Source organism: Macrosteles quadrilineatus, unplaced genomic scaffold (assembly GCF_028750875.1).
Source record: "Macrosteles quadrilineatus isolate MER2022 unplaced genomic scaffold, UCM_ALF_1.0 Scaffold_5__1_contigs__length_97177068, whole genome shotgun sequence".
In the NCBI taxonomy this organism is placed as follows: Eukaryota; Metazoa; Arthropoda; class Insecta; order Hemiptera; family Cicadellidae; genus Macrosteles; species Macrosteles quadrilineatus.
This window is the reverse complement of record NW_026542598.1, coordinates 50,455,937-50,482,039: the sequence shown is the minus strand read 5'-3', so window position 1 is coordinate 50,482,039 and position 26,103 is coordinate 50,455,937. Positions and strand designations below refer to the sequence as shown.

Here is a 26,103-nt window from a genome sequence, read left to right as displayed (position 1 = left end):
GGCTCACTTTTATTAGCCACTGGTATATGGTGAAAAACACTGTGGTACATTACTTACTTACTTTCCTTGTCCGGAAATCAGAATTCGCTTTTCCAAAAATATGCTACCGATATGGCTTTGTCATTCGCTTGTAAAAGATCATCTAATGTGCAAGACTGGTCTAGGCGTGGACAGATCAGCACACATTAATGAGTTGTTGGTTTATTTGTAACAATCATATAGCACATCAGAGAGAGGTGAAAATGTTAATTATTGATGCTTGAGATGTACATTTGAAAACTGTTAACACATACAAAAACACTTATTTATAACTTGAAAAGTTTTAATTTTCACCTGACGGTCACACATTAGTGTGGTTAGATCAGCTTCTCATCTTTGGTAAAAACATTGTTCTTCTTAAACTCAGCGATGAGTAGAGTGACTGCATGTAGGATCTTGGAGGCATCGTCTAAAGGACTGCCTACTCCGATGATCTGACCTGCCTCCCTTATCTGTGATTTCGAAACAATCATTACAGTGTCTGGTTTGACTCACAAAAGCACTACGACCAGTTCTATAGTCAGTTCACAAAATTTAAGCTGTTTGAGGGGAAGTTCCCCCACCACTTTTAGTTGCAGCTGATAGAAGGTTTGGCCTCAGCTGTTGAGCTATTGTTTATAGGTAGGATCAAGTAGAGGGGATAGATTTCTTCCCCTAAAACCGCCTAAATTTTGTGAACGAAATAAGTGATGTGCAATACCGCCAATCATCAAAACCGGCTCTAATAAAAGTTGATGAACACATGAAAAAGGTTGATACATGTGTAACATACAGTTCTAAAATGACACCAGGCATTGTATAATGTGGGAACAAAGTTGTATTTTATACAAGGAGCCCAATAGGAAGAAAGGGAAAATTATAGAGGCGTATTTATTTTGTCAGATTGGCCAAAACATCCATCGACATCAGCCTGGTTTACAACCCGTTAATAGAGAAAGAAATTAAAGGATGCATAGAGTAGAGAGGTCAAAACATAGGAAGATGCCATCATCTAATCAAGATAACAAGCATTCCCTCCCCCTCCTCCACCACCGCCGGGTCGTCAGTTGTGGTCAGTTGCTCACAACGTTTGCGTGACAAAGTACCTTGAAAACGCCACACGTTTATATTGGTGTGGCAAACATCGGAGTTAGAAAAGTTAAGTCTGTTTTTTTATTTTATTTTTTAATTAGTGTTTGTGATTGTTATGAACTGTAGTGACAAGGACTGTGTTCTCCTGATTTCAAAAAGGTGAGTGACGCCCAAAAAATATTAATGTAACTGAATTAATGATCTCACCTAACAAGTGTCTTTTAAAAATAAATTTCAGAATGCTTGATGAAAATATCTCTGAGGTCAGGATTATAATGCTAGCAAAGGTGATTTAAAGCTAAACTCACCCAGTACTCCAGGTCTGCTATTTCGTCATCCAGTGCTGCTCCGGCCACTCTACCCCCACTGCTAGCTCTCCCTCCGTGGCCGAGACACTTGTTGGCCAACTGCGACAGCCGAGCTCTCTCTGAACTGAATGCCTCCTCAAGGTCAAACAACTCCAGAGCTGGCGGTAGTAGATCACGGAACGACGGTGGGAAAACCTATTATTATTTAATAATATTACTTTAAAATTCTGTTTAAAAAACACTAGAGTTTGATATATTTAGGAGACGTGTTGTTTATAAGGACTTGAATCACTGAAGCAAACATGCTTTTTATTCTGCAACTGTTGACAAAATCGTTACAGAAGTTAGTGTATCTGTTACTTTAAGTAATTCTTTTCTCAAGGAAAATTAACCCTTTAGTTTTGACTTATTGGACTTAGTACCTTTCTTCCCGAAGGGAATGTAGGGCTGCAATAAAAGCCTTCCACCGCACTTCAACCTAGGCCATCCTTAACTTTGCCCTCAGCTCTAGCCTTCTTCCTCTCTTTCTATTTCCCTAAAGGGGTTCCATTCAAGGGCTTGCCTGGCAATATTTTAATTTGGTATTTTTAGGGTGTGGGTGTGCCTACTCACCCAAACATTCTTTTCTTTATTATATCAACATCAGCAATTTCTTTAGTGAAATATTACCTTAGTTATTCAACTCAGAATCTTAGTAATCATTGTTAAACTCTTAAAAAATACTGTATTTACCGCAGGCTGTAGAGGAGGCAACGGAGACTCAAACTGCGGAGGGATGAGTTTTAGTGGCTCATGTTTAACCTGTAACTGGTCATAAGCATCGATCACCGCTGGCACCATGTCCATGTGTACAGAGTAGAGGCTGTGATCAAAAAGGCGTGTGTAGTCAGGCGGAACCTCCTCCACAGCCTCCTGGACACACCCACGAGGCAGCTCGGCCAAGTAACACGTGTCTGGCACTTGAGCGTAGTCCGATATCTAGCATAAGTCAATATCAATCATGTGATGGTAAAGAATTAAGTACAACTAACAGACTTGAATAGTTTGTTAACAATTTTGAGGGGTCAGAAGAATAACTGCTGTCTGTTGTTTACAAGCTGTTTTACATTAAATCTCATCGCTGTAAATAATGTTTCGGTACTTAAGTTAGGAGATAGATATTTTGCTTCAAGTACTTTCAATTCATGTTTTTATTTTGTTTTATTTATAGATAAAAATATCTAAAACTACTTTTATCTACTGTATTCACAACAAAAACAAAGACACCATACATATGTTTTTGAAGCGGTAACAGTAACATACCATAATGTAATTAGTTTACAATTAATTGTTTTTAGCAAATTTGCCATATTATAGGAAATATTAGCAAATTCAAATTCTAATATGGGGAATAAGCTATTACCGCAGGTCTCGTGGTAAGACCTGGACCCGGGACCGATTTACTTTTAGGTTTTGTTATCCCCAGAGGCCAAAGACACAATCCGTTCAAATTCATATATATATTTATTAATTATGAAAATTATATTGAATAGGCCTACTATTTTTATATATAAATACATACAACTAAGTACACTTTTTAAAACTCATTTTATTAGGCAACGACTAGTTTTGACGGTACTTAGTTTTCAATAATGTATTTATATAGACTAGTGTACATGTTGCTCAAAATTGAGCAATTGCAAAGAAGTAAAGTAGTTACAGTATTTAAATAATTTATTATAACGATAACATTTTGTTCACATTACTTAAGAACTGCCTAATTTTCTGCATAACCTCTTTGTAGCCCAGACAATGAATGCAATAAAACACCCTTTTTCGCAACTAAATGGTGGAAAGCTGGATTTTTTATATGTGATAGAACCACATGAGAGGTGTATTTTCCCCAAAGTCCCCACATCTACCCCTTGAGCTTTCCCCCCCACCCCCTCCAAACATAGAAATTGCAGTGTTTTACTTAATTGATCATAATTCGAATACTATGTAAGCTATTGAGCTGCAATTTGTTTTGTTTTATTTCTGATTAGTTTTCCTACAACTTTTGTATTTACAACATTTTTCTAAAACCAATACTTAGGGAGATATAAAATTTAAACTTCGTTAAAAGCTTTGTTTCAGAGTGCAAAATTTTGTTTTTTCTCTATGTATACTTTTAAATAAAAATAATACGCAAATATGGTTCAAACAAAAGTTTTAGTATGTTTTTCAAGGTTTACAAATATATTATTGGTTAGTCATCTTGGTGACCGGGTGAAGAGCTGGGCGTCGGCAAAGAGAGCGCATGCGGGCTAGTTGAACACCTCTGCGCTGCGTCATCGCATCTAGCCCAGCCAATAAACGCACAAACTGCCTTTTTTCGTAGCTAAATAGTGGAAAGCTGAGTTTTTTATACGTAATGGAACCACTTACGACGTGTTTTTTCAAAAAGTTCACAATTTTCCCCCTTGAGCTTTTCCCCGCAACCCCTTCCAAACCTGGAAATTACAGTCGTTCACTTTACTGGATATAATTCAAATTCTACGCTTGCCATCGTAGTGAAATTTTATTTGTATTATTTGTAATTAGTTTATCTTCAACTTTTGTACTAAAGGTTTTCTTATAAAACTATATCCAAAGAGATATAGCATTTTAACTTTGTTTGATAATGTTTATGTTTTAGAGTACACAATTTTGTTTTACCCTCTATAAAAGTTCTATAAGGGAACCATAGGAACAGGGATTTATGGGGTAAAAATTGGTTTTTCTCGTTTTGGAGCCTCAAAACATAAAATTTTCCAATTTATGTCTTAGACCATTTAGAGTGGTTTGTACTCATTTTCTTAATATAAAAAGGTCACTTGTCCTGAGAAAAATCAGTACCTTAATCAGTTTGAAACTGGGTCTAGATGTCCTTGGTCATTTGGATTTTACAGCCCTATAAACGGTCTGGGCGAAAGAAACTGCTTGTCTTAGAAAGTAACAAAGCTTTGTGTAACCTATCACTCCATTCTCATATTAGTGTTCAATTACATCCAGTTGTGTTCCAATATTAATAGATGAGTGAACGAAGTGAACGAATCTATGTATCGTGTATAGCGGAGTCGGAGAAAAGTTGTCCGCTGGAGTATGTGTGTGTGTGTGTTCGCACCTAAAACTCAAGAACCGTTGCACTTATAGCGTTCAAATTTTGCACAAATAGTTATGACACCAGTGTAAAGACACCATTAAAATTCTAGACGATTCCGCTCAGTAGTAATTATAAAATACTTAAAAAACATTTTTAAATTTGTCCCATAAGAATAACATTAGGAGCTACCTTCTTCTTCTTTTTATTTGTTTACGTTTTGCGACCAACAATTTTGTTGTCTACTTAAGACAGAGAGAACGACTTTTACTCTAAGCTCTTTCATTCATGGAGTAAACAGTTTGGCGTCTATGAATATATATCATTATAATTTCACAGCTTTCAGAATAATGTTATTTAAGCTAATTAAATCTCACAACTTTCATATTAATAAATTGAACTTAACAATATTAGTCGGCAGTTATATACCGTTTATGTTCAGTATTAAAATTTCGCCTTTTAATTAAAAGTATATAGGTATGTATGTATTTAGAACAAAGCAGCTTTTTACATTATTCAATTTAATGTTGGCATTGAATATTAAATATTCAAAAATGTTGGTATATTTTTATACTAAAATGCTATGCGAAGGGGGGGGGAACAGTGTAGAAACCCTTTGTGACAGTTAGATTAATATACCTGCAACACTAAAATCCTATAGGAAGGGAAGGAAACAGGTCCACGACGTAGGGAGCGGTGATGGAAGTAGTCAAGGCGAGCAGTCCGGAGTGTAGAAACCCTTTGTGACAGTTAGATTAATATACCTGCAATACTAAAATGCTATAGGAAGGGAGGGAAACAGGTCCACGACGTTGGAAGTGGTAATGGAAGTAGTCGAGGTGAGCATTCTGGAGTGTAGAAACCCTTTGTGACAGTTAGATTAGTGTAACTGCAATTCGAAAATGCTATGGGAAGGGAGGGAAACAGGTCCACGACGACGGAAGCGGTGATGGAAGTAGTCAAGGCGAGCAGTCCGGAGAGTAGAAACCCTTTGTGACAGTTAAATTAATATACCTGCAATACTAAAATGCTATAGGAAGGGAGGGAAACAGGTCCACGACGTAGGAAGTGGTGAAGGAAGTAGTCAATGTGAGCAGTCCGGAGTGTCGGAAGCCTTTGTGACAATTAGAATAATGTATCTGCAATTCTAAAAATGCTATGGGAAGGGAGGGAAACAGGTTCACGACACTTAGGAAGTAGTGAAGGAAGTAGTCAAGGCGAGCATTCCGGAGTGTGGGAACCCTTTGTGGCAGTTAGATTAATGTATCTGCCATAATGAAATGCTATAGGAAGGGAGGGAAACAGGTCCACGACGTAGGAAGCGGTAAAGGAAGTAGTCAAGGCGAGCAGTCCGGAGTGTAGAAACCCTTTGTGACAGTTAGATTAATATACCTGCAATACTAAAATGCTATAGGAAGGGAAGGAAACAGGTCCACGACGTAGGGAGCGGTGATGGAAGTAGTCAAGGCGAGCAGTCCGGAGTGTAGAAACCCTTTGTGACAGTTAGATTAATATACCTGCAATACTAAAATGCTATAGGAAGGGAGGGAAACAGGTCCACGACGTAGGAAGCGGTGAAGGATGTAGTCAAGGTGAGCAGTCCGGAGTGTGGGAACCCTTTGTGAAAGTTAAATTAATCTATTTGAAATTCTAAAATGCTGTAGGAAGGGAGGGAAATAGGTCCACGACGTAGGAAGTGGTGAAGGATGTAGTCAAGGTGAACAGTCCGGAGTGTGGGAACCCTTTGTGAAAGTTAAATTAATCTATTTGAAATTCTAAAATGCTATAGGAAGGGAGGGAAACAGGTCTACGACGTAGGAAGTGGTGAAGGTAATAGTTGAGGCGAGCATTCCGGAGTGTAGAAACCCTTTGTGATAATTAGAATAATGTACAGTATCTGCAATTCTAAAAATGCTATGGGATGGGAGGGAAACAGGTCCACGACGTAGGAAGTGGTGAAGGGAGTAGTCGAGGCGAGGAGTACGGAGTGTGGGAACCCTTTGTGACAGTTAGATTAATGTATCTGCAATAATAAAATGCTGTGAGAAGAGAGGGAAACAGGTCCACGACGTAGAAGTGGTAAAGGAAGTAGTCAAGGTGAACAGTCCAAAGTATGGGAACTCTTTGTGACAGTTAGTTTAACGTATCTGCAATAATAAAATGCTATGAGAAGAGAGGGAAATAGGAAATACGTTACGTATATTACCAATGACTTTGGTTAATTAATGGACGAGGAGTTAAGATTGTTGTTGACTGAGATTTGTTTTTTTTAAGAGGTTGGTCCAGCCTCTTTTAACCTCGCCCATGCGTGGATCGTTTACAGCAAAGCAATTGGTGAGCCGGTACAGTACAAAGGTGAACTGTACTGATAAAATTTAGTGGCAGTGACCAGGATCCGAACTCACGACATCGCTGCCTTGGGCCCGAAGTTCGCGTGACGCTACCAACTTGAGTCACCGACTCACCATTATTTGCCCCGACTCATGGGTCGATTTGCCCATACAAATAACATTATTGTGTACACCAGTGACACCGGTAAGTGTGCTAGGTGTGGGTAAAATCTTTCATTATTGCGCTCATGTTCACTCATCCTGTTACGTGCAGAATAAGCGTACTACTAGTGGACAATGTAATAACAGGTAACACATAGGTACAGTAATAACTTTTGAGAGGCCATCCTAAGATTACATATCACAAAGAAACCGCTCTAGCTTAGATTGTGTTTTTTTTTTTTTACCTCTGGATCATCAGCATCTAGGGGGTTGAGCTGCACTTGGTCAGTTGTAAGGTATGAGAAAATGATCTCTCTCAACTTGTCGTTATCCTCTTTGTCAATGTACTGGTCTGACAGGAGATGGCTGGAACCCAGCACCACAAGCTTCCCACCACTGCCATCTGTGTTTAGGTCAATAAAAAACAATCAGATACATTGTCTGATTGTACAGAAATTTTGAGAAGGTCAGAGAAATAACCAATTTTCAAACATTTACTAATACAAAAAGCCAGAGGTTCACTTATAAAATGAATATAAACTATGATTATAACTATGATTATAACTATGATAATAACCGTAACTATGATTATAGCATTACACATTTATAGTATGTATAAATAAGTCAAACCTTCGTATGTAATTTTTATCCAAATGCTAAATTTATGTCGCATACACTGAATGTTTACAGCTGTTACCAAAAGCTAGTGTAGAATGTTAGCGTCGGCTGCTAGACGTCAGTCAAAAATTAAGAAGGGGTAATATTTCACGGTCATCCCAATTACGATGATTTATTTCATGAAAAGGCCGCGACGAACGCTGGACATAGTGACGTCATATGGAAAGGATGACTATAGTTCTCAGTCGACGCCAGAGGCGGTGGGAGAACCGCTCAAGAAGCACCCTGAGGCAGTCCAGTCGTACTTCAGCCACAAAACGTTCACTACACGGTTCACCACGAAGTGATATCTGGTGATAGCCGATATTGGGAACCCCGAAACTATATGAACACCGGTAAGTGAAGAGCAACACGACAACGCTCAATTTCACTACCGGTTAGTAAAAAGTTACGTTTAATATATTTTAAGATATATTTCGCCGATCACACATGTGCAAAGCAGGATTCAGCGCGCACGAGTAAGTTAAGTGCCGATTCTGTCTTAAACGAGGCTGTGGTGGTTACCAAGCACTACAAACGTTCTATTATAACAATTCGTGTTGTAAACACCACCACATAATGACCGATTAAAATTAGTTACAAACGACTCTGACGATTGACCGAGTTAGTATTAGGAAACGTTTTAATTTGGTGTTTAAACCAAATACCGATTCAGGTTTTATTAAACCTCTTTAAATTATTTTGTCATATTCGCGCTGTATTAAATTCAACCAAATGAATCACTTGAAGACTTTTTAAACCAACACATGGAGTACATAAATGGGATCTCACACCATAAGCTACCACAATGTAAACAACATAACCAATCAATACTGAAAGACTCAAATCAGACCCTAAACCATTTTTTAGGTGTGAAGAAACAAACAGACGACAAAACATAGAATCAACTTCCCCCCTGAATGACAACAACCAAAACACAAACCCCAAAGCACAAAGAAGAGATAATCAGGGACATTTAGTTATTACACAAAATAAAACAACCTCCATCACAATTTTTCACCAAAATGTTCAAGGTCTTAGGAAAAAGATTGAAAGAATAAATCATCTAATGAGTGAACTCAAACCCACTATCTTGGTGATTACTGAACATGGACTCAGCTCAGATATGTTATTACTCACTAAGATTAGTGGGTACAACCTAGTCACATATTCCTGCAGGGAAGAGCATAGAATGGGAGGAGTTGCAATCTATATCCAGGAAACTGCTGCTATCAAGGCAGAAGAAATAGAAATCTCCAACCAAAGTTTAGAGTTAGTTTTTGAAGCAGCATTAGTGAAAATAAGGATAAAGAACAAAAACTGCTACTTACTTGGTATGTATAGACCACCAGGGGGACAAGCTAGGTTAGCCATTGACATCCTATCAGAAGTTCTGGAGTCACTTCAAGCTGACACCAAGACCGTTGTATTAATGGGCGATATCAATATAGACAGGCTAACTGAAAATGCCAGTAGTAACTATCTTGAAGAGGAACTGTCAACTTTTGGAGTTAGAAGACTACCACTCCCAGCGACAAGAATCACTAACCATTCAAGAACCTCTATAGACTGTATCTGTACGAACACGCATGATAATGCTATAGATTTCGCTATAATTAACGCTGGAATAGCAGATCACACAGGCCAAACATGTACCCTCAAAATACAGAGTGAAGTTACTGCTAAAACGGATATGTCACAAAAAAGAATTTTTTCAAGAAAAAACCTGGATAGCATGAAAGACGAACTCTCCAAAGAAAACTGGATAAAGGTGCACAATGTCCCTGATGCTGAAGAGGCATACTCTGCATTCCAAAGGACTGTAAGGCTCATACTGGACCATGCCTGCCCTATCAAAAAAATAAGAGCTAAGCAGAAAGGACAGAAAATTAAGGTTCAGTATGATGAAGAAGTCAAAATACTAAAAGAAGATTTTCTAGATGCCTTACACCGATACGAGCTTACCGGAAATGTAAATGATAAAACAACAATGTCGGAAAAAAAGAAAACATATGATTTAAAGCTCAGGTCCCTCAAGCGACAAGCCACTGCAGAATACATCACAAGTGCTGATAATAAATCCAAAGCTGTCTGGGAGATCATCAACAAAGAAAAACAATGTAAACAGAAGGAAGAACCAAATCTGCAGCTGGAAATAGAGGGAAAAATATTAGATAACCCTACTGACATTGCTGAACACCTAAACCAATATTTTGCAGAAATAGCAGACTCCACTTTAGAGAAAAACAGAAGCCAATTCAAAAACAAAAAAATTACACATCCACTATTTCTACCACAAAACAATGTCCAGCCACTAATTTTAACTCCTACAACCATTCAAGAAGTCTTAGCAACAATAGCCTCACTAAAATCAAAGCTGTCATGTGGAGTAGATGAAGTGCCATCAAAAGTTGTAAAACACTGTGCCGAACAACTGGCAGCCCCACTTGTCAGCATAATAAACAAATCTTTTAGCCTTGGACAATTTCCCTCCGCCCTAAAAATAGCAAAAATATACCCAAAGCACAAAAAAGGCTCACGCACTAAACAAGAAAACTACCGCCCTATCTCATTAATATCAACCTTTTCAAAAGTAATAGAAAAGGTCGCTCTGTCAAGAATGCTGAGTCACTTGGAAAGCAATGATCTAATCACTAAAAACCAACATGGTTTTCTCAAAGGGAGGTCCACCACCACAGCTCTAACTAGTTTAATCGAACAAATCATTGACCACCTAGAAGCACGCAGATATGTATCAACTGTCTTACTTGACTACAGCAAAGCTTTTGACTGCCTGGGCCATAATCTCATCCTAAGCAAACTCACAGCCCTAGGAATAGAGGGAATGGCCAAAGACTGGGTGGCAAGCTATTTGAAAAGACGTACACAAATTGTCGAAATCCAGCAAAACACAAATGGGAGAAAATCTGTACATAGGTCCACACAACTTTCGATTAACAGGGGAGTGCCCCAGGGCTCAGTCATGGGCCCATTTTTGTTCATCCTTTTCACCAATGATTTTCCAGATTTTATTAGGAATGACAATTGTGAAACAATAATGTACGCTGATGACACAACTCTTCTATTTATGCATGACTTACCACAAGAATTACACTCCAACATCTTATCCTCAACAGACAAAGCACTGCAGTACTGCCTTCAAAATGACCTGGCCATTAATCCATCAAAAACAACCCAGTTAAACTTCAGCCGAAAACATAAACAAATCCAAGAAATTCCTGAAATAACCGTTGAAAAAAACTCAAAACTGCTGGGCCTGACAATTGATGAAGACTTCTCCTGGAACGACCACATACACAACCTGACCAAAAAACTTGCATCTAGTGTCCATGTAATAAAGAGGATGAAATGGATAGGAGGTCTGGAAACAGCTAAGACAGCATACTATGCTGTAATAGAATCGCATATAAGGTATTGCTTAATATCTTGGGGAGGAACATCAGAAGCAAACCTCAACAAAGTGTTGGTACTCCAGAAAAAAGCTGTCAGGGCACTCTCCGGCCTTGAGCGCTTAGACAGCTGCAGGGAAGCATTTAAATCCCTTAAGCTCCTAACAGTGACAGCACTCTACATCCATGGAGTTGTCCTGTACACAAAAAAAACTTAACCTTCCCAGAAATGAGAATTTTCACTCCTACCACACCAGAAAAGCAGCCGACTACAACCTTCCGATCCACCACACTACACAATACAGCAGAAAACCCTCTTATATTGGCCGAAAAATCATCAACTCTCTTCCAAACAACCTCAAGAACGCAACAGGAAACCAATTCAAACAGCAACTCTGGGACTGGCTTGTGGACCGACCGGTGTACTCCCTTAAGGAATTTTTTGACCAATTATGAACTTTCAACACAAAAGAAAATGTAAACTGTTAAAACAATCTAAATGTTAAACATTCTGAATCTTTCTGACGCCATTGTATTTCTTAAAGAAATCACAAATAAAGAAAATTGTCTATTGTCTATTGTCTAATTCCAAATTCGATCTTAAAGCTTATTTCAAGTGGCTGTGATGATCACTACTTAAAGGTAAGCTAAACATTGTTAGCATTGTTGTAATGTTTATTCTGAGCCAATAAACTCAAAACGATAATTTAGAATCCTGGACTATCTCGTTGTAGGCTATCTGGACAAATTTTAAGGTGTGACTAATTTCAGGTGAGACGACTATTACGTATTATTTCCCTAAGTCCCGATTCTAAAATCTAATTTTGTCTCTCTACCCGAAATTTTGTCATACTTTTTGGTGATCCGAACAGGGACATTCATTGTATGTCAAAAATATCTTATGGCGCCTGAAGGCATAGTCGATAATTAATTGTTGTGGCTCAAAATTTAATAAATATTACACATACGAATATTAACAAAATCAGTTTGTATACAAGACGTAATATTACAGTGGAATATTGGTTATCTACCGTAGAACTAAATACGATTAAACGTCAGTACCGTTGTTAAACGTACTATGTTTGTATAATAAAACAATAGGATATTCATTGGAGTTTTATTGACTTTGAAGTTAACCATTTATTTATATATATATTTATTTATATATTTATATATATATATATATATTTATATATATATATATGTTTATTTATATATTTATATATATATATATTTATATATTTATTTATATTGAAGTTACATCACATTTATTTATACCAGTGTTTATGCATTTTCTCTGCTAAATTATTGTTATTCGATTTAAGTAGGAAATAATTAACATTGCCTTTCGATTTAATTCCGAATATACTGTAAGAATTGTTCTACAGTACTTTTAAAGGCTAGAACGTGTTAGACCTGTACGTGCACATGGCGTTGAGTTTGTCTTGTACTCTGGATGAATGAGCAAGAGATAAGAGCGACCCGATCAGATGCTTGATAACAGGTTTGGAGTTTCCTTGTAGTTTATTCATAACTTTGTTTTATAATAATATTGTTGATTAACATATATTATTATATTTCAAATAGACCTAGTATTTAACGACAATTCCAATACCCCTAATTAACATTGTTGTCTCACGAGTTATTATATTTCATTTGGGCCTATTTACGAAGATCTACGTGCAGGCTGTTTATAATATGGTAATATTGTTGGTTAACATATTACTATATTTCACGGCAACCCATTAATTTTCGATGATTCTTTTGTTACGATTAACAACAAGCTCCTACAACAGTGTTATTGTTATTAAACGTATTATTTTATAGTACTACCTTTTGCCGCCGATTGCTTATTTTTTAATCTAAATCCAAGATGAGTCCTTGGGAATTATTTTTGCGAGTCTTTATGCATCTCTTCCTGATGATGTTCGTGCTAAAGCCAGACGAGACAGGCAAGAAGCAACAACGCCAGAACAACGACTCACCAGCGCATACCACGACTACTCCCACCGTTATCACCGTGACTACAGCTGAGACGTCAGTGTACATTGAAGGTGATAGTTCGATGATGCCGCATCACTTTTGTGACGAGATGGCAATAGTTAGGTACTTTTCTACCAATATTGAAAATAGTTTCATAGCCTAGCCTGCCAAGAGAAAGTCAGTAATAAATGTGAGCAGTCACCTAATCTGACTACTGCCTTACAAAGTAGTAAAACATTAAAAGCAAAAGTTTAGAATAGAGAAACAGTAAAACTGCATACAAGAAAATGACATAACAATATGGCGACTATCTACTATATTTGTTTTAAAAAAATACAAAATTACATTAGTTAGGATGCGCCAACATTAAACAAACTACATGTGGTTAAATATAATACGGTAGTAATGTTTTTGACATACAACTCTTAATTGAATATTACATAGAAACACAACTTTAAAGCGGATGACTTACAAGTGATGTGAAGCAACTACTGGTGCAATGCTAATCTGAGAGTGCAGACGACATGCCTGAGATATTAGATGTAGCGCGGGGCCGAGCGGGCAGAGTACAAAATGCCATCACCGGCCGGTTGAGAGGGAAGGCAACTGTACCACTTGACAACACAGCTGTAGCTGGCCGCGCAATGTTCAACGTTGCTCCAAAGGGATACACGAAGCTGAGTGCCCTGAGAAACAAGGGACAGTTAAGTATAAAAAAAATAAAGCATGATAAAAATGACAAAATAAATTCAAAGATGTAATAAGTTTGCTTTTATCTTCAACAACTTAAAGACACGTGCAAACAAACATTTTATGCAAACAAATGTTAATCTATCTGTATAAATTTACGTGTGATTGTTTGGGTCGAAATAAGCAAAAAGGTTGTCAGAAACATATGTCGTATCTCGTTCCATTTAGCGTCTGTCTGTCTGTATGTCTAATATAATATAAATACCTCGTCACAGCTCTGTAGTTTCTGTAGATTACAGCTGTTTCGGCATTAAAATGCCATCATCAGATACACATACATCCACCTGAATTGGCGTCGTTAAACTGTACATATACACGAACACGATAAAAACACAAAAACACGTAAAACTAGAGACAGGCCTGTAGCTGAGTCAGCTTCCGTACTCGTAGCAATCATGTACGCGACAGGCCTGTCTCTTGTTTTACGTGTTTTTGTGTTTTTATCGTGTTCGTGTATATGTACAGTTTAACGACGCCAATTCAGGTGGATGTATGTGTATCTGATGATGGCATTTTAATGCCGAAACAGCTGTAATCTACAGAAACTACAGAGCTGTGACGAGGTATTTATATTATATTAGTCATCAATTCAGCTCAGGGGCTAAACCATGTCTATTGATGTCTGTATGTGTTTTTTACAAAAAAGATGCATAACTCCTTAATGGTATGAGCTACAGTATTGAGAATCTGAAAAAAACTTTCATATTACTGGCAGCTTTCTTTGTACAAAATATGAATAAACAAACCGTTGCATGCCAAATTCCATGAAAATTGCAAGATAAGTGTGTAACTGTTCAGTAGATCGAGGCCCACATTATTCTCTTAAATATTTTTGACCCATTGCAAAGCACGAGTGCAGGGCCGAGTGCCAATTGCCTTACAACTTTGACGAGGGTCATTTTACAGCCTGAGGGTTGGCCCAGTGCCGGCCAGGTATCAGTGACCGGTTCCACGGTGCGGCGGGAATGGGGGTGGAAAGATTGAACTTGAGGGGGGGGGGGTGCAGGATGAGCAAAACTTGTTTTAAGGATAAAGTAAAACTGTTATAACCTACTGTTATAACTTTGGTTGAGAATCACTTATTATTTACAAGTAAATTACAAGTTTAATGAGCAAAGCACTACAACAAAACATTGATAGTTATTCAATACAATAGCAACAGATAATAAAGAGAATACTCAAAGATAACATAATTATATACAGCATTATATTACATGATTAAAAATACAGGTAGCATAACAGATGACAACAATAATAGAGTAGGAGGGATGGAGGAAAAGTGAGAAGACAGTGCCCTCACAGACACTGGTGTAGCCCTTTAACGCAGCTACTAAAATATAACAATCACTACATTATATTGAAAAAAACTATGAAAAGTGAGGAGACCATGCCCCCACTACAGAAAAACACAAACACTCAAATGTGGCCCTTTAACGCAGCCACCAAGCACCCAGCACTACACAGAAGCCCAATTCCACCACCAACGGACCTAGCCACTTCATACTTGAAGAAGACTTTCCATCTATCACTGCTCCAAGTAGAGGACTGAGCGTCTAAACGTAACCAAGGAGTCCGAAAAGAAATCCACCAGATTGCAGACCTCGTTACCAGCTCTCAGCATTCTAGGAATAGGACTATGACGAAGGTAGTTAGTGCTTCTGAGCTTCAGCTCAAAAAGGCATTGTGCTCTGGTAGGTGAAGGGATCCTGAAGTTGACCAGATGAAGCAGGTAGGGGCAATCAGTATCTCCATTTATCAGCTTATAGAGAAATACCAAATCAGCAATCAGGCGTCTAGAAGACAGAGGCGGTAAACTTAGGTTGATTTCGAGCTTGGCAATAGGAACCTCTCTGTAGGCATATCCATTCTTCACTCCCATATGAATCTTCTCTGTATTGACTGAAGCTTATCAATTTGTCCCAGCTGGTATGGAGACCATATCGAGGAAGCATATTCCAGGATCGGTCTAACCAATGACTTGTATAACAATGTCATAGTCCGGGTGTTGAGGCCGAATTTCCCCAGCCTAAAGACCAAACCCATCATCCTTGATGCTCTTAAACAAATACCATCAATGTGAGTATTCACTATTTGACTGATCTCTAAATAATTGCGTTGACAGATCGAGATCGCTCGCTGCACCCAGCGATTGTTGTGGCAATAGTTTAAACTACTGTTTGGACGGAGTCCCAAACGCCCTATATCTGTTGCATTAGAGCCTGATGCAGCGCTGTGATTGGTAGAATATTTCCATGCAGTTTATATGGGAGTTTGGACTCATACCTACTGAGTCCCGGCGTACTATCTGTTGCAAAAAATGTAGCGTCCTCTATTACCCGTCCTAAGAACATTGACCCTACTGACATTTATGTACATTGAATATAGGATTACAAATTATTAGTATGTTATTATCTTTTTTTACTTTTGTGTTGAAAATGGGAGGACTCCGTCCCAGAGTCCTTATGAACGAGCCGCCACTGGACTGAATATAGATTTTAATGGGCCACTTCCATCCACAAGTAGAAATCCTTATCTTTTAATAGTTGTGGATGATTACTCTCGATTTCCATTTGCATTCCCTACTCAAGACACAACTGGTAGGACTGTTATTCTGAGACCTAAGGAACGTTTCTCAATGTTTGGAGTACCGGCTTATGTTCGTTCTGACAGAGGTTCATGTTTTATGTCTCAAGAACTAAAGTCTTTTTTGCTACCAGCCGTACAACAGCTTACAATCCTCAGGGCAACGGACAAGCTGAGAGGTATGTTGGTATTATATGGAAGACAATCGAACTATCACTTAAAAGTAAAAATCTGGGCATATCTGATTGGGAAAAAGTACATGTAGAAGCTTTGCACTCTATCAGGTTGTTATTGTGTACTTTAACGAATACAACACCGCATGAAAGACTATTGCTCTTTTCTAGAATATCTAGTAATGGTAAGAAAACTCCATCTTGGCTCATGATTCCTGGCCCAGTGCTCATGAAACGGCCTGTCAGGAGCTCTAAATACAAACCACTCGTTGAAGAAGTACTGCTCCTTGAGGGGAATCCTGAGTATTCTCACATAAGATATGCAGATGGCCGTGAAACTACAGTGAGTTCCAGGAAATTAGCACCTGTAGGAATAGTGGCACGTTCTGAAGAGGACTCAAACTCCAATCTACGACATGAAGAAGACTCAAATTCCAATCTACGACATGAAGAAGATTCAAAGTCCAATCTACAAATAAATTAAAGAAGGTCTGAAGTTGAGGTTGGACCTGAGCCTGTCTTCCAAGACGAGGAAAGACTGAATCAGGGCCAGATTGCTCTAAGGAGAAGGTCCAGAAGTAAACACCCGCCTTTGTATTTAAAAGACTATGTCAGCTAGGAGGGGAAGAATGTCATATAATTCCTTTCTATCTGTACATTGTAACATCTGTTCAAAAATATGTTTGAAATTTCTTTCGTTTACTATGATGTTAGTTGTTTCATTTTGTTAGTTCTATATCATGCTAGATTCTATGCTCAATAAAGCCTAACTGAAGGTAATTTTGTATATTCATTCAATCTACAACAACCCTTAAATACTCATAGAAATAAATCTTAACTTACTGAGCAAAGTTCTCGACTTTTTTCCCAGAGTCTTTAATGAGTCCTCGATTCAGCACACCATTTGCGACCAAACATTCTTTTGGATGAAAATACTTGTAGTAATGTGTCCTCACCACACAATCTAGGATATAAAAAAGAGATTTTAATGGAGCAACAATTACTTCCTTAAAACGTTATTGAACTGACAATGTTTAGGATTAATTGTGGTTGGAACAACACACATGAAAATTAGTTTAGACTTGAAGAGAAATAATAAAGCTTGATTACATTAAAGCAGGTTCTTGATTTATCTAACTACATCAAATTATTTTCATATTAGGGGGAAACATTAACGTATTGAGTAACAAATTACTATCGCTATCAATCAAAATTATTAAAAGTGTAGATCAATTCATCTTTATGGTTTTGTTACCATTTTGAATGTAGTAACCTATATAATTTTGATACTGAAAAAAAGTCTTAGTTTCTTTTCTGGGTTAAAAACGATCCACTTGTACCTTGGATCACAAATGAGATCCTCAGGTTATGGCTCAGCGGGACGCAGTCTTTCGCAGAGCCAGGATACCGCCTGATATTGGATACCGTCTTTCGTTAATGGCCCAATACCGTCAGCTCAGAAACCAAATTAAGCAACGATTACGCAACTCTCGCCTTCATTAATTATCCTGTCCTGTAATTATCTCGTATCATTAGTTATCTCTGTCTTCAAAATTATCCCGAATAATTTTTCTTTTGAGATGTCTAATACACCAAATTCCAAGCAATTATTAAAAAAAACCGCATACTTTGCTTACTTTCAATCCATTATAAGATTCTGGTTTTTTGATTTTCAGGGGTCGATGCAGCAAAATTTAAAATATTTTGAAATTACAAAAAAGGCTTTAAGAGTAATGAATAGATCAAATCGGAATGAGCATTGTAAACAACTATTCATGGAATGGGAGATTCAGACTGTTGTTAATTTATATAGGCTACAGAAGACTCCCTCTTATCCGGACTCCTCGGGGCCGAGGCCAGTCCGGATAACAGGGTTTCCGGTTAAACCGACATCCCCAAAAACTTGTTAAAACGCACTGTTTAGTGTGATATTCGACTTAAATTTAGGAGAGCATTGTATTTAGACACGTGATCACTGGTCTCAAATCTTTGCCACGAGAACATCCGTTTCAGTACTGCCCACTTCCTGCCGATCTAGTCCGGTTAAACCAATGTGCTGATAAAAATTGCCCGGTTAAAGAGATGTCATTTCCGCCGAGTATAGTCCGGTTAAAAGGTGTCCGGATAAGGGGGAGTCTACTGTATATATGATATTATGATGTACAACCTTGGGATACATTACAATCTGAAATTTAGCAACCCCAGGTATAATACACAAAACAAAAATGCTGCTTTAGAATCACATCATTTAATTAAATTAAACCTCAAGTAGCCACATAATTTTATCTATAAAACTCTACAATGTTTTTCAAAAGCTAATTTCAAACAGGCCATTAAAAGAATTCAAAAATAAGCTTTACTTGTGGTTGTTAGGACACCCCTTTTGAAGTTTTTTTCAGTTGTTAAGATGTCCAGTTTTACGTGTAGTATTCATTGTTATTTTTTCTTTTTAGCAGTTGCACTTTTTAATTTGTGATTGTATCTTTTTAACTTGTTATGTAAATTTTTCAATATTTTTTTTCAATATTGGGCTATTACCTTTAAGGTAAAGGTAAAAAATACTTGTATGACCTGGCAGTTGCACTGCATCTTATGACTCTGTCAATGATACCTTTGTATTTTTACGACAAATAAAGATTTATTATTATTATTATTATTACTTCCATAGGCTGTTTTCAGATAGAAAAAAGGTTTCTTCTGTGCTATGGCGTAATTTAAAAAGGTTTGGTCTTGGAAAACAAGAACAGTCAACACTGTATCTGTCCCGTTAAATATGTATTGAATGATTATTTTTTATCAGCCTCTACTAATTCAAATAGCACAGCTATTCAGAACCATTTAGATGAATCAAAACTGCAATGCAATTTTAACAATGCTTTTCCCGAATTTTGTTTCCGAACAATTTTGCAATCTGATGTCTTGAAAGCTATTAGACGAATTAAGTCTGATGCCACTGGTTCTGACAATATCCCAATTTCTTTAATAAAACGGGTTTTGTTTTCTCTTCTCCCTATGGTAACTTTAATTTTTAATTCTTCTCTAAGAACACGTATTTTCCCAGAAAAATGGAAGTCGGCTATAGTCTGTCCTTTGAATAAGATCTCATCCCCTAAACTTCCTCAAGATTATAGGCCAATTAGCATTCTTCCCGCTCTCTCCAATAGTCCAGGACCTGACTAGGGTTCTGTGTGCATGTCGTGTATAGAGAATTTTGCTTTTGCATTTCAATATAGGTGTCTTAGGAAGTGTTTTCCACTCGGGTGTCAAGTTCGCACCTGGTACGTTTTCGAGCTATGACGTCATAAAGATGGCGGCTCGGCAATTTTTAAATGCGTATATTTCGCAAACCGTTTAACGGATCGGTATGATTCTTTTTTTGTTTGAAAGATATTTTTACAAACTATCTTTTTTGTATTTACTAATTTGTTGTAAACTTAATATTCACCGCACAATATTGAAAAACGTCGTTTTTATTGTTATTATATTTATTGTTTTGCTTATAATTTCTTAACCGCTGATAAAATCAAATACCACCCATGGCAAAAGTTTCAGATAATTCTATACCCTTTCCAATGATACCAAACAATATGTGATTGGACCTAAAAATAAAGCAAAGAGATTGAATAAACCGTAAAAAAACACTGAAAGTGGTGTACGGTCCGGGAAAGATTTAGTCCTGGACATGACTAGGGTTCTGTGTGCATGTCGTGTATAGAGAATTTTGCTTTTGCATTTCAATATAGGTGTCTTAGGAAGTGTTTTCCACTCGGGTGTCAAGTCCGCGCCTGTTTCGTTTTCGAGCTATGACGTCATCAAAATGGCGGCTTGGGCAATTTTTAAATGCGTATATTTCGCATACCGTTTAACGGATCGGGGTGATTCTTTTTTTGTTTGAAAGATAATTTTACAGGAAATGTTTTTTGTATTTACACTTTTGTTGTCAACTTAATATTTATCTCACAATATTAAAAAACGTGGTTTTTAATGTCATTGTTTTTTATTGTTTCCTCATAACTTGTTAAACGCTTATAGAATGAAATAACTACCCATCACAAAAGTTGTAGATGATTTTATTCCCTTTCCAACGATACCAAACAATTAATGTTTAAAACTAAAAATAAAGCCAAGAGATTAAATAAACCATTAACTAACACGTAACATGGTAGAAAGTCCGGAAAATATTGCGGCTTGAACAATTCTTTAAATGCGTATATTTCGCATACTGGTTAACGAACCGGGATGATTCTTTTTTTGTTTGTAAGATATTTTTTAAGCCTATCTTTTTTGTCTTCACACTTTTGTTGTTAACCTACTATTTATCCCACAATATTAATAAATGTACATTTAATTGTTATTTTTATTTTACTTTTGCTAATAACTTTTTGACAAATAGTAGGTTAACAACAAAGGTGTAAATACAAAAATGATAGGCTTAAAAAACATCTTACAAACAAAAAAAGAATCATCCCGGTTCTTTAACCAGTATGCGAAATATACGCATTTAAAGAATTGTTCCAGCCGCAATATTTTCCGGACTTTCTGACATGTTAAGTGTTTGTTAACGGTTTATTTAATCTCTTGGCTTTAATTTTAGTTTCAAATATTAATTGTTTGGTATCGTTGGAAAGGGCATAAAATTATCTACAACTTTTGTAATGGGTAGTTATTTCATTCTATAAGCGTTTAACAAGTTATGAGGTAAATTTCAAAAACAATGACATTAAAAACCACGTTTTTTAATATTGTGAGATAAATATTAAGTTGACAACAAAAGTGTAAATACAAAAAACATTTCCTGTAAAATTATCTTTCAAACAAAAAAAGAATCACCCCGATCCGTTAAACGGTATGCGAAATATACGCATTTAAAAATTGCCCAAGCCGCCATTTTGATGACGTCATAGCTCGAAAACGAAACAGGCGCGGACTTGACACCCGAGTGGAAAACACTTCCTAAGACACCTATATTGAAATGCAAAAGCAAAATTCTCTATACACGACATGCACACAGAACCCTAGTCATGTCCAGGACTAAATCTTTCCCGGACCGTACACCACTTTCAGTGTTTTTTTACGGTTTATTCAATCTCTTTGCTTTATTTTTAGGTCCAATCACATATTGTTTGGTATCATTGGAAAGGGTATAGAATTATCTGAAACTTTTGCCACGGGTGGTATTTGATTTTATCAGGGGTTAAGAAATTATAAGCAAAACAATAAATATAATAACAATAAAAACGACGTTTTTCAATATTGTGCGGTGAATATTAAGTTTACAACAAATGTGTAAATACAAAAAAGATAGTTTGTAAAAATATCTTTCAAACAAAAAAAGAATCATACCGATCCGTTAAACGGTTTGCGAAATATACGCATTTAAAAATTGCCGAGCCGCCATCTTTATGACGTCATAGCTCGAAAACGTACCAGGTGCGAACTTGACACCCGAGTGGAAAACACTTCCTAAGACACCTATATTGAAATGCAAAAGCAAAATTCTCTATACACGACATGCACACAGAACCCTAGTCAGGTCCTGGACTACAAGGCACTCGAAAGAGTTGCCAAATCTCAAAAATCAGATTTCCTCTCTCAAAACAATATTTTTATTTTATTAATTTTACAGAAAGTAAATAAAAGAAACGTCTTATAGCACTTAAAACATATATTTACGCTTATACTGTTACTCACAAGACGGTAAATATACAAAAAAGATGGTAAGTGGTGATCGATTTCGATTGGACACTCCAATCATCATCAGACCCAATAGGCGAATCATTCATTTATGCATTTTGTATATATTTATATGTATTTAGGATATGTTTAAACTATTTTTATACTTCTAAAAAAATAGGTACATACCTGCCTGTATTACGTAATTATCAAATCATTCAAGGAATATAATATTTTGAGAACAAATTTAAATATTATATATAGGCCTATAAAATTATATGTAAATGGTACATTTTTTGTAAAAATAAAATTTTCAAATTTCATGGCAGTAGTGATACTGTACATCACGGACTTGACGTATTAGTACGTCACCCGATGTAAATGGGTTAAAAGTTGTTTTAATAACCTTAATCTAAAACTCATTTGAATTTTTGAGTCAGTAAGATGAAGAGAAAAACATAAATCAATGAATTTAAAGCCCATGGGTTGAATGACTTTGGCAGTTATTAGCTGTTTAAACTCACCGTTGTTTACCATTATGCCATACTCCTCCAGGAGAAAGTTGATGTTGGTCTGCAGAGTCTTCTCTCCACCCTCAGTCATGAGCACTAGTAGGCTGCCTCCGCTGTCCAAGTATTTCTTCATCACGTTAAACTCACTCTCAGTAAACTTCTCACGAGGAGCGGCGACAACAAACACACTCACACCATTCAGCACTGACCCACTTATCTCATCCTTGTTGCTGAAAATTTATATTTATTGTTTTTATGGATATGGCATTTGTCAGGATTATTACTATATTCTTCGATTGAGATGGGCTGCTACCTAGATCTAGGTGAATATTTAAACCAAAACATGAGTGAAGGATAAATTCAGATTGAATGATAGATGCCTTGTGTAGCTTTGTTACTGGCTAGGACCAGCTTTTTCTTTATTAAAAGCCCAGGAAAGACCAGGACCATTTATTAAAAGCCCAGATCAAATACAGCTTCGTAAAATTTATCCATATAAAAAAAGCAACTTTTCTGAGCAGGCCTCTATCAGTTTCAAACAGATACAATGTTGGTTTAGTTTCATACAAAACAAAATAATATTCATAACGAGTAGAAAAATTATTTATTAAAATAATTTTACCATACAGTACCTCAAAACTTTCCAGTTCCCTTTGAGCTTCCTTTGTAGTATTTTGTAGCTTTCCGCAAGTTTGAATAGTTCATTTTTTGACTGGTTGAAAACAATTGAATTTATGTTCTCAGACCCTCCATCATTCTAATAAAAGAAAATCAGCTAACTAACTTTGTACACAGTAAATGAGCTGATTGTAGTTAGGCTATAGTTAGGTGTACATCTAGAAGTTCCTAATTGATTTATAATCCCCAAATATTTTTATTATTTCAAATTATCTCACAAAAGCATAAAGTGAAAGGGCTTATTGCCTGAGAATTAAAGAGACAAAGGACAGGATAAGCAGACTTACCTACCTTAAACATTGTAGGCATCCCAATTCACTATTAAAGTAAAAAAAAAAAAACACAAAGGAAACAAAACTTTCCTTTGAGCGATATAAAAATATGGGTCACTTTACTCTTATATGAAGAATCATATAAAAACTGTGTTACTTTAGTGAAGTTGGATGCCTACAATTTTTAAGGTAAGCCTGCTTATCCTGTCCTTTGTCTCCTAGTATTAACTTAAAACTATTTATAAATACCCTGTTGCAGTAGACCCGCAGACTAAGCCGGTTTCCAGTTGCATTCTTAGAACTTCATTTAAAAGATGTTAAATAAGTAAAACGGAATTTAGAATTAGCCTCGATCAAGCTCCAATATCCATAAACTTTCTGGAGCGATACCAGGCCCGCTTTCATAAACGGGCAGACTGCGAAAATGCCCGGGGGCGCCGGCCCGCCAGCACTAGGAAAATAGGGGGGCGCTGCTCTTGGGTTTGCCCAGGGGTCCACTGACCCTTAACGGGGCCCTGACTTTGACCTCTTCTTTACTTGTGAATTTTATAATTTTTTAAGGAACACTCCAAACCAAAGTAGTTTTAGATGCTGTTGAAAGAAAAAAATATAAATTTACAGCCTAACATCACATCAAACTGTGTCTAAGCTATTCCTGATATTCCCAAATCACCCAGGATTGGATTCTCTAATTGTTTCATACCTGACACCTCATCCTACACTGTCATGTTTGTGGAAGATTGAATGAACACTCTATCACAGCGGATCCCAAACTATGAGTAGTGACCCACTGGTGAGAGACCAAACATTAAAAATGTATTTATTTATCGGGGCCCGTAATTTTTCGTTACCAGAGCTGGCGGGCACCAAGATAGTAGGCTACCATAGACACCGAGCAGGTAGCAAGGGGCAGGGCTGTAACTTTAAATTTTATTTTCAGAATATTCAGTTTTAACATGTTTGCTAGAAACTAGGGATTTCAAAAACTAATTGTTTGGGAATTTTCTCTTCTTCTCAATTTTTATGTAGCCTATAGGGGTGGTTTTAGGATTTTTCGTGCATGAATACCGCTCTAACATTGTTCACAGAAAATGTCTTCAAAGCAATCGCAACAAGCACATTATGTCCTCGTTGAGTTATCCCGACTAAAAATTTACAATTTTGGCACAACAGGCAAAGGGCAAACCAAAGCCCATTCGTTTTTGGAAGAATCTTAACGACAGATAGGCTACAGATAATTTTTCCTGACGTCACCACAAACATGGGAGACGATTGCAACGACACTGTGATCGGTAGAGAAGATGTGCCGCGTTCTCGGAATATATAGGTAATACACTAAATTTACTAAATCTTTACCAAATTTTAAACGTATGAAAGGTACTTAGGCTAGTTTTACTTTTAAATACCCCTAGCTTTTTAAAACTTGAGTTTTTGTATGACTTTATCAACAGGAAGGCTTAGTTAAAATGTTAACAATTAACTTCTTGTAATAAAAATAGGTAAAGCATCTATCATTATTTTATAGGTGAGCTGCAAAAAATCCCAAGGTAGGATTTTTGGAAAAAATCTAAGTGGGTTGCCAGACTAAAAAGTTTTGAAACCGCTGATCTATCAGTATAGCAATGTAAGCCTAAAATGTTTAAAAAGCTAACTGATAAGACTAAAATGTTAAAAATATAAGTTACAAGTTACTTCTTCATGCAGTGTTATGTTTGATCCTAGGTTGTTAAACAAATTTGATTTAGATAAGTTAGTTAACTTATCAAAAACTACTAACCTCTGTAAGTATCATATTTTTAATGATCTATTTTGCAATTAGCTATGTTGTATTTTACCCAGCAATGACTTAAAACAACCCATTAATATAGTCTTTGTTTGAGTAAAGGTTGTAATAAATGGAGGATGTTATTTTTTTATCACATTGTCAATTTCCCGAACGAATGTCATAATAAAGCAAAAAGTAAAACTTGTAACCACTTCATCTGCTTCACAAGTTTTCAAGTTAACCTAAATTAAATTTAATTAATTACTGTATTAGCAGTAGCACTTAGTTTAGCCACCATGATACATTTAGTTTAAGTACTTTAGTTCGTTTGTTTCATTATAATTTTAGCTCAGTGGTTTGTTTAGACCGACATTGCCATGACAACAATATAAGCAAACCAGCGACACGATAACAAGGCAGACGACAACAAAAGTATGGCTAGAACCTTTCATAAAAAGCAAGCGCCTTGTCATGTGCTTCAAAGCTTTTCAATCGTTTTGTAATCATAGCATTTTAGCATTGACTTTATATCTACACTTGATTATTGACTATATAAAGTCAATGATTTTAGTTTTTCATAGGAAGGGTCGTGATCTATGCTATATTATATAAAAAATACCCCCACCACAGCAAACCT

General features: G+C 36.7%; 1 protein-coding gene across 1 annotated transcript; it reads right to left on the bottom strand.

The window, feature by feature from the left end:
- Window positions 1-205: 205 nt before the first annotated feature.
- On the bottom strand, window positions 206-25,806 carry LOC128994681 (intraflagellar transport protein 52 homolog). The gene is made up of 9 exons (XM_054419396.1): window positions 25,479-25,806; window positions 23,384-23,508; window positions 22,764-22,981; window positions 17,410-17,530; window positions 13,631-13,746; window positions 7,256-7,413; window positions 2,151-2,396; window positions 1,419-1,613; window positions 206-491 (listed from the first exon to the last, which is right to left on the bottom strand). Exons 1-9 carry the CDS (start codon window positions 25,491-25,493, stop codon window positions 357-359), a joined length of 1,329 nt encoding a protein of 442 aa, XP_054275371.1. The 5' UTR covers window positions 25,494-25,806; the 3' UTR covers window positions 206-356.
- Between the last annotated feature and the right edge of the window lie 297 nt (window positions 25,807-26,103).

Bases quoted from the DNA above. Each gene is read 5' to 3' on its own strand.
- LOC128994681 (XM_054419396.1), bottom strand. The intron at 17,531-22,763 runs GTGAGTTTAAAC...TTTATATCCTAG, and splicing joins TGGCATAATGGTAAACAACG to ATTGTGTGGTGAGGACACAT. The intron at 1,614-2,150 runs GTAAATACAGTA...AAATAATAATAG, and splicing joins TGCCTCCTCTACAGCCTGCG to GTTTTCCCACCGTCGTTCCG.